At 40.7% G+C, this 16,663-nt stretch overlaps 1 protein-coding gene and 1 long non-coding RNA gene across 2 annotated transcripts; both read right to left on the bottom strand.

Annotated features, from left to right (window-relative positions):
- Positions 1-1,202: 1,202 nt before the first annotated feature.
- Positions 1,203-7,080, bottom strand: LOC310909253. Its single transcript, XR_014590048.1, has 3 exons — positions 7,043-7,080; positions 6,596-6,644; positions 1,203-5,811 (listed from the first exon to the last, which is right to left on the bottom strand). It is a non-coding gene; the product is annotated as an uncharacterized lncRNA (long non-coding RNA).
- Positions 7,081-8,525: 1,445 nt separating this feature from the next.
- On the bottom strand, positions 8,526-13,254 carry ING2 (inhibitor of growth family member 2; the record flags this gene model as incomplete). Its single annotated transcript, XM_083860873.1, has 2 exons — positions 8,526-10,062; positions 13,065-13,254. 2 exons carry the CDS (start codon positions 13,252-13,254, stop codon positions 9,392-9,394), a joined length of 861 nt encoding a protein of 286 aa, XP_083716999.1. The 3' UTR covers positions 8,526-9,391.
- Between the last annotated feature and the right edge of the window lie 3,409 nt (positions 13,255-16,663).

Consider the following 16,663-nt stretch of genomic DNA (forward strand, 5'->3'; position numbering starts at 1 on the left):
AGTGGTGAACATTCCACTTTCTAGGAGAAACACAAGGTGTTGATCTCTATGTGTAAAGCCTGATGTAATTTGGCTTATAGAGAAAGCAGAAATCAGAAAAACTTTCTTCAACTCTCTTACCACAACAGCTGTGTTCAGAAGGAATGTTTCCAGGTATCTTTTTCAGAGCCAAGATGCACAGGATATTTTTTAAAACATGCCAGAGTTTTATGGTTGTAATGCCACCAAATGCATTAATCTCTTATTATTTATAAGATCTAAAACATATATTCAATTATAGATCTTTGATATCAGTATTCGTTTTAAATTTAAAAATTACTGAAGAACAAGCCAGATTTGTACTGCTTGACAATTACAAGTGACACCAAGAGAACTGGGTTTGGAGTCATGATGGAAAATGGATGAACTCCTGAATATGTTCCTCTTTTTTTCTTACATGAATGGTACACTCCAGAACCATCAAATTCTTCTACCATGTCGTTTGGTCAAAAAGTAAAAATGAGGAAGCTGGCTAATGCCAATAAGGTAACTTCATGAAATGCAAAAAATAAGTTAATAGATTTTGTGCTTCTGCTGATAAGTCAAGGATTTATAATGTTTGTAAAAATTACTTCAACTTATCTTTTTAAACAAAATCACTCCGGTGTCATTTTTGTCCACTCATTTGCATCCTTTCAGTGTGATAAAGCCATGGTCAGTCATCTTGCCAAGTTTTTGCTACTTCAAGTAATGACACAAATATATTAGTTTCTACTTATACATTCTCATCTTCGAAACTAGAAATGAGCAGGAATGTTGGGCTCTCATTGATAAGGAGTTGCATGATTTATTCAGTAGTAATTTGGCCATTTTACTGAAAACACAAGCAGTATCTTACAGGAATGAACTTAACGCCCTCTCATTACTCAGTATTTGCATGCCTGGCTTTAGTTCAGGAGCTCAAGCCAGTGTTTCTCTTCATTTTTTCTATTCCATTAAAAAAAAAAAAATCCAGTTTCAAGAGCATTACGCATTCATGGCTTTTAATTTTTTTTTAATAGAGCCAGTCTTTGAACAGAGACAGAAGCTGCTAGGTGCGGATCCCGTATTTTGCCAAGGCCATGATTTAAAATTTCACAGCAATCTTACCTGTTACAAGCTTTTGAATAGGAGATAAAGGACCTGATGGAGAACATGTCTGCACACCACCTTTCGAGAAAGGGGCAGAGTGAAAAGCACAAGTTCTTAGAAAATAATATCAGTTAAGATAAGTGGAAAAGTAAAAGATGTTTGAAAGCACAGACAGCCTAAGGAACTTGGTTTCAGCTAAAAAGAATTAAATAGAAGAATGTAGTTTTAATATTCATCAAGTAATTCCATTTGAAATCTGTGCCTTATTTAGTAAAAAGGAGAAGTAGAACTATATTTAGGGCACATTTTATGTATCTTTATTTGCAGATTTACTTTGGCCATAAAGCTCAAGGAGGAGCCTTACCAAGTGGCAAGCATACTAACGTGACCTTAACTCACTAACAACTTTTTCCTACTGAGTTTTTTGACTTAACGTCTGTTTCAAAGCTATATTCCAAAAATAGGAGGAGATTTTTTTAATTTATTGTTTTTTAGTTCTTCATCCAGCAACAGAATTGATGCAGGAATGTTTCTGGGTACTCTCAGGACATTCCTCTTCTGAGGAATCTGCAAGATTTGAATTTTTATGAGTAAGTTTTAAATTTCTTTTCAGTTAATTTAATTCTCCTAAGTTTTAGCAGCCTTTTACAGTTGGCCATTACTGAAGCTGCAGCTCAGCTACTCTGGTCCACTTCACAAAGTCAAACCTTTGAAATCTGTGGATACTTTCTTCTCTGCTATTGCATCTCATGCCAGCAAGTACAGATGAAAAGTCATTAAATACAAGACAGAGGAGTGTAAGTAAAAAATATTTTATTAAATTTGAGACATCTGACCTGCTTCCCCCAAACCAATTTTCTCTCTGTGGCAACAGCCACAAGCATGTGACAAAACATTTAGGATTTTTCTAAAGAAAAGTTTATGTACTTAAAATGTCACTTTTCAAGAAAGCATCATATTTTATTCTTAACCAGGTTTCAGAAGTGCGGAGCATGTTTACAGGAAAACAAATCTTGTGGCTGTAAAGTTTCATCAGATGATGCATTAAAGACCCTCCCCAGAGTGAGCACAGCCAAAGGTGCACACTGAACACATCTCTGTTAACTTACCTGGTCTGGCAGTGCTTTGGGAAGGGGCAGCTCAATCTTCTGAAGTCGAGTCTAGAATACTCTGGTATGATAATCACTAAATCTACTGCATGTTCTTTACATAAAATGATCCAAAAGAACTGTTACAGTTTACTACAAATATTTTAATTGTTAAAAATTGTCACTACAAGTATTTAAATTGTTAAAATTCCCCTCTTCAATTAAGAGGAGAAAGACTCAAAATTATTCTTACCTTCTATTGCTACATAAAATGTAATCATACTGTAGATGAATTTGCCATGCTGGTGCATACTATCATTAGATTGCAGATTACTGGACTGAAAATCATAGCCAAAATATATATTTTTTATTTAGAAAATCTCAACTGTCTGTTTCCATATAAATTCATCTATTATTCAACATTTCGATGTTTTATGAAATACAAATATTTCTTCACCGATGCAGAAATCCTGATGATCTGATACTCAGAAATACAAAATCATTTACCATATTTTAAGGCCCTCCCAAAAGCCATGTAATAGTGATATTATCTCCTGTGTTCCAGCTCTACGGGTTAACTTCTACAACTCACTGTGTTCAACTGGCAATTGTTTGTTATCTAAATATTACACCCTTGGGAAAAATATATTTAATTTTTTTCTTATAGACTTTACTATCTGTCTGTATTTGAGTATGTTCTTGTTATCTGTTCACAGGATAAAAGCTTGGGATCTACTTGAACATCAGTATACAGTTTATCTAGTTTATGAAGAAGTACATTATACTGTGATCAAACTCCAGCTGCTGAAGGAAAAGGCAAAAGCAATCCTACTTGTAGGCATGTAAAACTGATCATACTGTCTTTCACCAGTTATAGATGGCATGGTACCATTAAACATTTTCAATGCAAAAATTCTACATTGGCAAAATGTAGGAATGCAGTGGGCTGCAACTCTAGTACATTTTTGAATGCGAGTAGTATATATTTAATTTTGATATTATCTTGGTATTATTTGAGAAATTGTGGGTGTTTTTTTCCTTTTAAACAGAATATTGAGGACTTGAACTTTGCTATCTGATGAGGTCAAAAAGAGCCTTGGAATAATTCTGTCTGCCCAGCAGCAGCTGACAGGCTAGGGAGAGCAGGACCACTCTGCTCTGCTTTGTCCCTGCACTGCAGGGCAGGATCCATGATCCTGGTTACCAGTCCCTCCCTGTGTTAGCCACCAGGCTATTTTAATGGCTCCAATAAAGCATTCCTTAGACAATTAAAGACATTTCTCAAGGCCTGAAAAACACATAGTCCAGAGAGGACAGGGTCAAAAATAGTCAAAGAACAAGAAAATGGAACTAAGTAAATAGCAGATAATCTTCATGCAAACAGAAATTTGGGGGGCTTACATTGTTGTTGCTTACCACAGGTTCTGTTTACTCTAGACTTCTAATGTCCATTTATATTCACCCTCACCACTGATACCCTAAGGATTGTTAACCTCTAACAACAAGAAAGCAGTATCTCCATAAAGTCTGAGATTCTGCTTCTGTAGCACAGCTGAAACACCTGTGGGCAAATGAATTCACAACCTCCATCCATTTCCTTCCCCTCTCCATTAAAAATAAACAAGAAAAAAAAAACCCAAAACCAACCAAAAAAGGCACACAAAACCCCCAAACCAACAATCAAAAAAACCCCACAAAACAATCCCAAACCGAAAACAAAACAAAAACCCCAATAGCAACCAAGCATACAAAAAAAACCCCAAACCCAAAAAATCCCAACCCAGTACTGTTCCTCCACTGCCAGCAAATGCAGGTATTGTGACAACCTCACGTTGATCCTATCTGGGCTGTTGTCTCCCAGCTGAACCTTGCTGTATTCCTTACTTGAAGGTTACAGTTGGAAGTAAGTTGCAGTCTTTCCCCCAGAAGTATGAAACAAGTTTACATACCTAAAACTTGTCAGATTTTTGTTCATACTGCACATGCATCCAATTTGCCTCCCACAAAAATCTCTGCCTCACTGATACCACAGGGGGACAAAATGAAGTTTGGGGTGGTATCTACAAGCCTTCCATTTCCTAGCCTGACTGGTGACCTAAATAAAACTTTTCAGTATTAGGTTTTTCCAAGATGTAATTTATACTATGGCTGTCAGGAGTTAAGATAGTAGTTGCCATGGAGCTTTAATCTTTTTTTAGGCTTTAGTTAAAGGAAGCTAGAAATCAGTATGCTGGGTAGAACTCTGCTCAATAGAATTTTACTCAAATTGGGGCAGGATTTAATCCTAATTTTTCTGCTTTAGTATCAAAGGTTCTAGAATTAATTCTTTTTCTTCTCTTGCTCAGGAGACGAAAGTTTCCTTTCCAGATTCTTAAATCACGCTACATTCAACCCAAAAAGTACCCAAGTTGCTTCCCCTCTATTCCTTCAACTGTAAACTGTAACTTTCTTCTAATCTTAATGTGCACAGTTAATTACTGTAGTGAAATTCATTCACCAGTTCTTCTTCCATTTTCAGTGAAGGCCTTCTGTAAGTATATGAAAGGAAAGCTTTAAGGGAGGATTTTATTTTTCTATGCACACACTAATCTCTATTCTGGAAAGCAGGCCTTTGAAACAGAAATTGCAGTTTGAATCTATGTCTGTGCTCCTTACAACTCTCTTGATGTGTATTTAAGAAAAAAACCCAAAAGCATGACATGCATCTCTGAGAAGTACAAAACTGGCCATGCTGTAGCCAGTAATGCTCTGCTGGAACACAGCTGCAATGGAACAGAAGTGCAATTCAGTTTAATACTCACAGTTAAAACATTAATGACTGACTCAAAACTGAACTTGCTCTATACAAGGTAAATGGAAAAAATGCAAAATTTGTTAAAATTAGCTTTTAGAACTCTTACTGACCAAAAAATTAGAAAGGATTCAGATGAGATCTTAATGTGACCTTGAGACTTGGATTCAAAAACTGACAGCTTCTCTTCATGAAAAAATTTCCAGAATTTTCACTAAATACAACTGTTTAGTGCCCAGCTGTAATGGCACTGCATAATCTTCAAGCTGTTCCAAAGACTACAGAGTAATCAGCAAATTGACACAGGAGAGAATTTCAAACTCCTTTCAACTCTTTCATAGTATGTATTATAAAACAGGCACGATAACAGGAAAAAAATACATCTTTTCCCTTCTACACTAAGTGTGGGACTTAAAGACTTGCATGTTAACATCTGTTTCTACCACTAACAGCAAAATGTCTTACCTAACTAGCATTGGACAGAAAAACAATTGTGGGTTTGAGTGAAAGCTCATCAACTTCAGAGGATCAAATGCAAAGACCTGTGATATATTTTTCAGTCTGAGGTGTCAATGTCAAAGACTTGCAGAGCTACTGGAGAAAAGACCTCTTAGTAAAAGAAATATAAATGCAGATAAGAGGGAGAAAGAACTCCAAGCCCTTAACCTGTTGGTGCGGCCAAACAGCTCATGTTAAGTATGAATTCAGACAAACCATAGCAGTTTCCTTAAAGCTGAAGTTAGAGACTTTTAAATTAAGAATCTTCAAGGTTACAAAATGCCATCTTCTTTATAAAGGCCCACCTCAGCTCTAAAAAGATATCTGAAACAAAATCCTTATATAAATTCAGGGAAGGGGCATTTCACTTACCTCTATTCTGAACCAGTTTCAAGACATGTCAGTATCACATTACCATTTCTGGATGTGTAGTTAAAGCTTTTTTAAAGTTAAAGTTAAAGCTTGTTTAAAGTTAAACCTGCAAGTTAAAGCTTGGCAGGGAAATACAGTTAAAACTAGTTTAAATATGGAAGTATTATCATAGTGCTGCAGATATCAAGATGGCCTTATAATATAGATGGCAAGTATTAAATTGCTTGTTTTGCTTTAAAAACAGTATGCTTTCTCTTATGTGTATTTGTGTTTTGCTTTAAAGCTTAGTTTGTCAAAATTAATCAAACTAGTCCACAGGACAATGATCAAGAAACAGTCTTGCTCCAGTATAGTTTCTTTTAAATAGCTTATGGAGACCTTTTGCTACTGATGAACTTGCATTACTTCAAAACAAAGGCAAAAAGAAAACTTAGAAGTGCACCATTTTCCCAAAAGCTGTAAGAAAACAAGATGTAACTAGGCTGAATTAGAATGCAGCATTAATTTTCAAAAGAGAAAGCAGTTAACTGTGTAGTCACATATACTTCTATCAACTTCCAAAGTATTTGTTGCCCAGAAATTTTTTCCAAGAGACTTACTTCATGAGACTCAATATATATCTTGAAGATGAACTGTTTAACAGTATTTACTTTTCATTTTGACTTCACTAGAGAGGTTCATCCCTTTAAGAAAAGCAACTCAACATTAAAAAGCAACATAAGAATTCTCTACTTACCTGATTTCATATTAGCATCTTATGTGCATCTTCAGCAATTACCATTGATCTTCTATGGGAATGGATAGAAACCCACAAAATTTAGGTTTGGTTAAAAAAAAGTGGTGAAAGGCTAAATACCAAACAACATCAGATCTTTCCTCATGTTTGTTTTAACAACAGATTAGCTAGAGCGTTTAAAATAAATAATTGCAGAAGCACTCAGTATATTTGAGACATGCTGCTAAATTTGCAGTATAAACTGAACTATCACTACATTTGAACAATTTCATGTATTAAGCCAAGCAAGTGCCACTTCTCCAGCACCATCTTGACTGGAGAATTCCTATTCACTACTAGAAGGGTCATTAGCATAAAAGAAAGCATCCCTGCATTAGAGATATTTATCTGGACCACTTTCAAAATCTAAAATTTCCTTTCTCTAACACCCCAACAAACACTTCCTACTTCAGCAATTATTTCAGATGAACAATTATATAAGGCTCCCAGTTTCCTCTCTACATTGGAAAGAAGTATTCTTGATTGGTCCAGTACAATTTCAAGCAATACTTTTGCAGATAATTAACATTAATAGTTACAATTTCACTTGTACTTTGTTCTGCAACTTCAGTGCTTACTTAAGCAATGTTTGTTTTTTATACTAGGGAGCATGTCCATTATAGGTAAACATTAGATGTTCATATAATCCTCACTCAAGGCTTCCAATCAATCTTCTCAAGAAGGAAATCTGGAAATCCTTATGCCATAACAAATAAAAAAAAGGAGCCAAATGTTCAGAAGACAACTTACTGCCACTTATCTCCAACAGTTGCTCTGATCATTCGTCATCAATAGCCATGATCCAGTCCCACAAGACTATTTTTGCAACCTGAGATCAGCCAGTAGGCCTGGAAAGCAAGGTAAGGATAAGGCTTACCCTCTATCCTACCCTACTGATGGTCAGAGCCCTTACAGGAGTTTCCTGCAGGAACTGTTTATTTACTGTGGTAGGGGTCTCCCTACTGGAGCACTCTTCCACTTCATAAACCTACAATTTCAGAGCAAAAATTCAAACCTCTGCCTTTACGCTCCCCTGGCACATGTTAACTAATTGCAGATGCTCAAGCCTGCTAAGGAATCAGATGATATCTGAGGAAACAGGCTTGGTATGTTACTTACCTTGTAATAGTGAGCATGGTGTGCAGTGATTTGTGCCATCTGGTCTGACAGCACCAAGGCTTTATGCCCTGCACAGCACATTCCACCCTCAAGCCCCAGCTGGCACGGCCCTCTAGTGGAGATGCAGGAAGTTCTCATGGCCTTCATCCATCCCAGCTTGCTTTTGCTCATCTGCCTGCCTTCTGGGCTGCTCTCAGCTCAGCACAACTGCTTTCTGATCGGCCTTGGCCAGAGTTGGTGTCACTTTTCCCTCTGTACTGACAAGTGAAACCTTAGCAGCAAGGGACAGAGACCTACTGAGACCTTCTGAGCACCTGCAGCCCACCCACAGGTAACTCACAGCCAGCCCTGCAGAGCTGCTGCCTGCCTTGCCGAGCCCATCCCAATTCTAGTCTCAAGAGCACTGCTAAGCAGGAACCCTATGACTAAGATTTGCTACCTCACTCACTTCCCCCATTGCAAAGGAGCAGCAACAGCTGTGGTCATCTTTTTTTCACCTTCTTTAAGGCATGGGGGTGAGGAAGTTCACTTTTCACTACCACCCAAGTAGTGTTTAGACACTACCAGCATACTTCAGCACAATGCTCTTACATTGCCTGTCAGAAACCTGCTGGGATTTGTCTATTGGCTCTGTGCCATACGTGCTTATGGGGTTTTTTTAATTACCTATCAACTTTTTATTGAAAGGTTTTGCCTTCAGGCTTTTTAGGTAGTTGCCCATGTCCATGTGCTGTGCCTAAACCCAGGTTTGGCCACGTGCACATAAAAACACTACTTAAGGAAGAGCAAAGTTTATGCTCCAGAGAATACCAGTCATATTTCAGCTCTCTACAGATTGATTATAATGAAGATTCCATCACATTTCCTGTTCCCTGAAACGTTAATATCCCCTCCTCTCAAGGGCTCCTTCTTTGGCTTCAAGGCTCACAGAGAGATCATGTTAAATGATAAAGACCACATCAGGATGCTTGACAAAACCTATTATCAAAAAGATATACACCATAATTGTATCATACCCAAAAACTGACTCCCAAGTATAGTCACAAAGACAAGAGTTTAATGTTGGCAAAAAAGTAAAGTTTAAGTTAGTGGTATTTTCTTCCTTGCAATAACATACTGGTCATATGAAAGTCTTTTGAGAGGTCTGCTTAGAGCTCGGAAGACTTTTACAGTTACAGCTGAATTCAAAACCCCTAACTCCAAATGCGTGATGTTAACACAAAAACTGAAAATGTAAAACCTGGGATAAAGAACAAACTCAGTTGTTAAGATGCTAGCAGAGATGTGAGGCCTTTCAACCCCTTTACGATAACATGAGAAGTTCTTCAGTATCTTTCCCACCACCATTATTTCAGGATTCACAAGTTTCTTTAAAATACTAATGGGGTTAAATTGAAACCAAGCGCCATCTGCTTGTAATGTCTTCTGTGAAAGGTCTGAAGCCACCCTGTTTCAATTATTTGGTTATTCAGTGCAGAAAGTTAAAGATCACAGAAGGTATAACAGCTTTTAATACTCCATTAATATTATAGATTAAAAATTATTGCATAGTCTTACGCATTTCCTAAAACAACGTTCTCTGGAAATGAAACATTTTAATATAAAAGGAGCAACTCTTTAAAACATAAATCGTTTTCACTACCTCGATCTCCTATCCTTTTTTGATTTGTCAGTACATTTGTCCATTGTTTTCTCATTGTCTCCTCTGCACTTGGGGCAATACCATTTCCCCTTTGGTTTGTACGTGAGTCCAACACAGGAAAAGTGGAACCACTCAATAGGACACTGTTCATTGTCACATCCTATCATCTCGCCATAAGACACTTGGTTGCATAAGCAGTAAGTTGGTTCATTGGGATCAATCGCAAATTCTACAGGTGAAACCTCTCTCTCCTGTTTGGCTTTGGAGCGTTTTTTCTTCTTGGAAGATTTGGATCTTTTCTCTTTCGGGGGCTGGTCATCGCAGTCATCGATGCCGTTGGCTATGTGGCACAAGTCGCGGCTCTCGCTGGTGCGCTGGCGACGGGGTCTCCGGGAGGATCTCTCTGGCTGGCAGGACTCCATCTTGGCCTTTTCTAGAGGCTTTTCGTTCTCAGACAGATCTTGAAAACACTGCGAGTGTGTTTCCATCTGACGGGCTCTATTCTCCACCAGTTCTAGCATCTGAGTAACTATTTGAATTTTTTCATCTCCAAGTTCTTGACTGTTGATTAGTGCACGCTGAAGATGCTGCTGCAAGCGTTTCTTCTGAACAGGATCGTTTTCTGACTTGTATTTCTCGTAGACATCGTCTATTTCTTTTAACGCTTCTATAAAATAAAGATAATCATAGGAATAATTACATAGGATGGAACATGCTCAAGAAAACAGATATATTTCTAACTGATGAGAAATAGTATAAATCTTAATTATAGAATACCCCACTGGGTTAAATTGACTATATCACTCAAGTGCATGTAGTCATCAAATCAGTGTTTAAGGTCACAATCTCTTGCAAGAAAAAACTCCCATGTTCTAAGAAAGAGTAGGCTTATTTCAGCCATTGGAAGAAGAAAGGATAACACAAGGGAGAGGACACTATAGTTGTTGAGGCCTGGATAATCCAGATCCTCCTTCCATCTGAAACAGGAGGAATTTCTCTTAAGAGGAGTCCTTACCACAGTAATTCCAAAACCCTGGCCAACAAGCCAAAGCAACAGCTTATTTTATCACATGAGGAATCCTGAAATTTATAGAATTGTCCTATATTGTGATATATAACACTCCAGAACTAGTTTATCCAGGTCCTCTGCCTTCCCCTCTTACTCATCTCAAGGTTTGGCATTACATTTTCAAGTAGACATACTTATAAAAGGAATGTGACAACTGAAGTTACATAATAGCAAATTTACAATCAGAATGAAAATCAACTTACACCCCGCAATACTTTCCCTATTACCAAAACAAATTACAGCAAGCTGCATTTTAAATCAGGGCTGAACTTTTCAGAATAGGTGACCTTCTCTTTAGCACATCATAAGATATTTTTAAGCAACTAGGAAATGAGTGGCTCACAGTTTGATTTCCAAGCTTTCCCTCTTCCAAGTCACGCAAAATTAACCGCATGAGTTGCCGTGAATCTTTCGTTAAATTTAGTTCTAAGAAGCAAGTTTAATGAACCCGAATATGAGCTCAATAAATGTCTTATAAATCAGTCTTAGTGTGTGTTCTGCTGCTCTATATTGCTGGATTTTAAAATAGTATTTTTTCAAGCCAAATGTTACACTAGATCTACACATAAAGGACAGAGAAGGAAATAATTAGAAGAACTGACAGTGAAACTTGAGGTACAGTGTTGGGTACAGTATTGGTTCAGTCAGAATTTAGGATTTTATTTGAACAGGAAGGGAGTTTATAAATGGTACTAAAATATTTACTTCTAAAGCAAAAGTTATGCAGTAAAATCTACCTCTTCCTAAAGACCTGCATTTAAATAATTTGCTTTCATTTTAAAAGAATTTGTCTGCACTGTTGTGAAACGATTCAAGCTTGTTATCTCAACACCATTCCTAGTGATTTTTTTCCTGGTGATATCTTGGAACAGTAGCTTAAGCATGAACAGCTGCTTTTTACTATAAATTCTGAAACCTGTATGACAACAGGAGCCGACTGCATTTTGTTCTGCTCCAGACTTTCACTAAGGTAAGATAGAAACCGCTACTCTGCCTGTCCAGTAAGTCAGCCTGTATTTTCTCAGTATCAGCATTCCAGCTACCATTTAAACCAGAAGCTTTGTTTCCCTGGACCTTCAGCTGCATCACTTGCCTGTTATCCTGACAAGAGAAATAAAATTAAATAAAATCTTCCTCTCAGCTCCTGAAAAGCACGGAGTAGGGTACTTTGTATGCTGTTGAACAAGAAAGGCACAACCAGAGTATAGTATTTTACAGCCACACTATCTCCCACCCAGACTTCTTGTGAAGATTAGACAAGGCATTCATACATTCTAATAAACAGCTCCGAAACCTCTGTTAAAAACCAAACCCAAACAAATTAAAAAAAAAAAAAAATAAAAAACCCACACAAAAACACCTCCAATCCAAACCAGGGCCAAGTGTTCATTACAGATAATCTGATCAAGCTTGGTGAGCTAATAAAAGCTAATACGATTTGTTTTCTAAGCACAATAGTGACTTTTCCCCTCCTCCACAGACCATCACTACCTTTTAAATTAGCTGAAATAATACGGCATTGCTCTTACATTTGCAGACTTGCGTCTAAAATATTTTTATCCTATGTTTGGGGTTTTGAAGATTTTCTGTCGTTTTTTAAAACTGTTAATCGTTTTGGTTAAAACTAGCAACAAACTTCTTATATGGCCCAGTATTGTATTCGTGGCTGGATAAATATATAGAGAAGAGAGAGTCTAAAGAAAATGTTTAATCTGTTAAAGGCTGAGGAGTGCTGGCCAGTCACCATGGATCAGAAGGTAAAGAGCCTTGACTAGGAATTCGAAATGCTGCAGGCAAGTCTATGCCGTTTAAACTTTAAAATCCAGGCAACTTACAAAAGCCTGTTCTTATGTGTCTTCTCGGGTAATTAGAAAGATAATTGAAAGAATCCCTTCACAACAGCTGCCTCCTGAGGTGGCCCTTCAAGGTCTGAGAGGCCCTGAGGGTCCCCACGGTCCCCCTGCCCACGTTTAGGAGGGAGAGGCGTCTCCAGTGCCGACTGCAGGGGATCAATTCCTGCCTCCTGACAGGGCCCGGCCGGGAGCTGCGGGCACCGACCTGCCCTGCCAACTCCGCGGGACGCGAGCTCTGTAATGGGCACAGAGCTCGCCCTCCGCAGGAGCCGTGCCTTTGGATGAGGTTTGGGGCAACTTCCCGCCGCACAGTCTCCCCCCAGACCGAAGGAACGCCGCTGGCTTTACGTGTCCCCGCCCCCGCCGTGCGGTGCACCGTGTGCCGGGCCCCGCGGGACACCGCCCCCGGCCCCGCGCGGCGGGAGGAGCTGCCGGAGGCCGCTCTCCGCACCCGCCCCCAGCGCACCGCCGCCGGTCCGACACAGGGCTGCCCGGCGGGGCGGGGCGGGGCGGAGCGGCCGCACACGGCGGGGCCGAGGCCTAGCGCCGGGCAGCGCGGCCCCACCGCCGCCGAGGGGCCGGCCTTCCTCGGCACCGACCGGGAGCTCCGCGCCCCGCGGGGCTGAGAAACCCCGGCAGGTTCCCCCCGGCCCCGGCTCCGCCGGCCGGGCGCATGTGCGGCGGGCTGGCGGCCGGCCCCTGTCCCCGGTCCCCTGTCCCCGCCCGGTGCCCCGCGGCGGCGCCCACCTTGGCACTGCGTGTCCATCTCCCGCAGCAGCGAGGCGTTGCGCTGGATGTCCAGCGGCAGCGACTCCACGCACTCCAGGTAGTCCTGCACGTAGAGCGAGAGCAGGCGGGCCCGCTCCCCGCCCGGCGCCGCCGGCCCCGCCACCAGCTGTGGCCCCGCCAGCATCATCCCCCCGCGCCCGCAGCACATCCGCCGCCGCCGCGCCGCCCGCACCGGCCACGGGGTCCTTGCGGCGGCCCCGCTCCCTTCTCCTTCTCCGTCTCCTGCTCCCCTTGCCGCCGCCCCGTTGCCGTCAGGCGGCCTCAGGCGCACGGGGCGGTGAGCGCTCGGCGGGCCGGGCCGGGCCGGGCCGGGCCGGGGGTGCGGCCGCCCCTCAGCGGGTCCCGCGGGTCGCGCGCCCCTTCCCGCGGCGCCGCCGCCGGAGCCAAACCCCCGCTCGGCGCCCCCGCCCCTGCCCGCCGCGCGCATGCGCCAGGCCCTGCCCTTATAAGGCGCGGCCGGCGGCGCTGCCAGGGGTTCGCATTCTCCCGCCTTCCCCGGTAGAGCGCTCCCATTGGCCCCGCGCGCGGGGGGCGGAGCCTCTCTTAAAGGCGCCAGTACCTCCAGCGCTTCCGCCCCCCGCGGAACGTGAGCGCCCCGGGATCCCGCGGGGGGAACCGGAACTGTTCCCGCCCCACCGAGAGACAACTGAGCTATCCTTAAACAACAGCAATGAGGATCTGTCATGAGGGATCATTTAGGGAAGCTGAGGGACATCTTTATCCTGAGAAATAATTTGAAGAGTATTTTAAATAAGGCCTTTTAAAACCCACCCGCCGAACAGCAGATCTCCAAAATCTGACAGAGTATCCTGTCTTTCCCATGCCCCTTGCAGAATTTGTATCAAATGTTGGGCGCAACAGTTATAGCAGGAAACAAAAGTTAAATTATGCTTTTTGACTATATACTAAAATGGCGAGATTTCAGCTCCACTTTGAGAGACTTTTCAGGTCTTTACTACATAAATAATAATTGGTAAGCATCAAGAAAAAAAAATAATTTTGTCGAGTCTTTAAACACTCTGAGGAGACCTGTATATTTTGCATTGTTTCATTTATATTTTAGGCATTAAAAAAAATTCCAGAGAAAATGCTTATGGTAAATGTAGCAAAAAAACCCAAATGAACAAAACCCAATCAGAGATGACTGAATCCAGGAATAAAATTGAAAAGAAAAAATAAATTGAAATCCCCAGACTTCCTTCTGTCTTACATTCCTACCTGTAGTTAAGCCAGCACTAAAAGAGTACCCATAGTAAATTGTAGACAGCATTTCAGGATGGCATGGTCTGGGGTAGTGGTAAAGCAGCAGCACAGGTGGCACACAGAAGTTGCATAATCTCCACCCTTGGATATTTTTCCAGCCTCCCTGGAGGAGGCCTGACACAACCTGATGTGGCTGTGAAGCTGGGTCTGCTCTGGGGGCCTCCCAAGGATCCCAGCCAGACTCCTTTTTTCCTGTGATTCCATCTCTGTATGCTCTGCTCCAAATAACTCCATGGCTAGTCCTACAGGAAAATTAGTGTCTCACACGATGGCAGTCTGCAAGTGTTATTTTCTCAAGTCCCTAATTCATAGAGCTATTTAAACATTCCTAACTTTCAAGTCACGCAGTTATTAAGCAGGTGTTCTACGTGGCTCAATTCATATGTCTATGCCCAAGCTGTTGTGTAATTGTAGGTGCAGTCAGTCAGCTTTGCCCAAGTCAGCACTGTGTTGGCAAAGTCATAAAAATGAATGAAAACAAAGTTGTAGGCAGTACTTTCGAAACATCCTTCACTACACTGATGTCACTCTGGCCAAAAAAACAGGAAGTCTGTAATTCTATCTGTTCATGTGCTTAAGAGAGCACCTTCATCTTAAAATGAACAGTTTTAATTTACAGTGTAAGACCTGTAAAACCAGCTGGTTTGTTTGTTTTGTTGGGGTTTTTGTGCACTGTTACAGCTCAGGTTAATGAAGCCTCGGATCATTTTTCACTACTTGTCTCATTTTTGCACAAATAGATTTAGGAAGTGGCAATAACCTGGTTATCTTGGTTTCCATCTGCACTAATTCACTGAAACTTTACTGTGTAGCATTCATTGCTGTCACTTCTGAGTAACTGAAGTAACTGAATATAGAAATTTTTGTTATAATATTAACAGATAATACTTAGTGTACAGGCAAAAAGTATGCCAGTGAAAAGGACCTGTATGCCAGTGAAAAGGACCTGGATTATTATAATTGATACAATATTCTTGAGAAAGGTGTTGGCTCTTTTGAGGGCTTGTGTTTCTGCTTACAGTTAGTTTGAATGGGTGTAACGTTCTGCCATCTCGTGAAGAAATAAAGCTAAGAAATGGGAGATTCCATGACAGAGCAGAAAAAATAAAGCAAAAAAGTTCATTCAAAACTAACATGTTATTTAAAATTAAATGTTAATTACTATTAGGTATGAATTTAAACTCAACATCTTGACATAACTTTTTTTTTTCTCACAAGAAACTGTGCATGCACTGTCAGTAAAGAAATAGCCAAGAAAATAATTAATTACATTTGTTACAGGTGGTTTCTGTGCTAAAAGCTTGCTGTTTGTCACTATGGGGAAACAGTATCTAAGGTACAGCAGAGAATAGCTAATGATTTCTGAATTTAAGTGTTGTCTTCTGCTTTCAAACGCTAAAATAAAAATTTAAAATTTAAGGAACCTTAAGAATGCAGTGGCACTGGACCAGATTTCCCTAGGAAAAAGAAGCCTGAGCTTGCTGCATGTTTGAAGCCTCAGGGGAAAGGAAAGCAAGAAGAGCAGATTGAATTCTCTGCTTTGCTCATGCCTCAAAATGGCTAGGAGCAAGCACAGGAGTATTTTGATATATTGGGCTCAAGTTTGGAGGTTGATAGATAGCTCTGAGACCCAACTATGTTCCTTCTTTCATTGTCTGCTTGTGAGAATAATCTGGAGATAGGAAGAGGCATGATAGAGCAAAACCTCTCCAAAATTGTAGAGATGGACAGGCAGAATGCTCATATGTTTCCACCAACCCTCTCTGCTAAGTGGGAAACTGTCAGCTTGAGGTTGACATACACAGGGATGTGATATTAGGGTGTATTGCATCAAACATATCTCAGTAGTTGTCCACCAAGGGTAAGTAATACAGAGAGGTCCTATATCCAGTTTATTTACATTTATTTATATATCTCTAAACTAACCCCGGTTTTCATGGAAAATAGATCTGAACCTGACTTAGTAACCAGTTGACTTGTATTAACATGGGAAAGAGGGCAGCCACAATATCCTGCTCAACTTTTTTCTTTAAGCAGATAGGTTCTCCTTATTTCACCATGAGCAGACTGAAAAAGGGAGTAAAAAGTGCAGACTAAATTTACTCCATGCTTTGTTTTTTAATAACTATTTAAATTTTTTTTAGGATTCTTCGCATTCAGTTTCCATACTTTAATTCCACAGCAAAAAGTATTTTGAAAAATCAGTAGCCCAAGGCAGGACATGTTAAGAAATTAACTTCCATATGACTTCATTGCTTTCATCAGAGCATACTGACACATTGTCACTTTGTTTA

Source organism: Zosterops lateralis (genome assembly GCF_965231275.1).
Source record: "Zosterops lateralis genome assembly, chromosome: 5".
Taxonomy (NCBI): Eukaryota; Metazoa; Chordata; class Aves; order Passeriformes; family Zosteropidae; genus Zosterops; species Zosterops lateralis.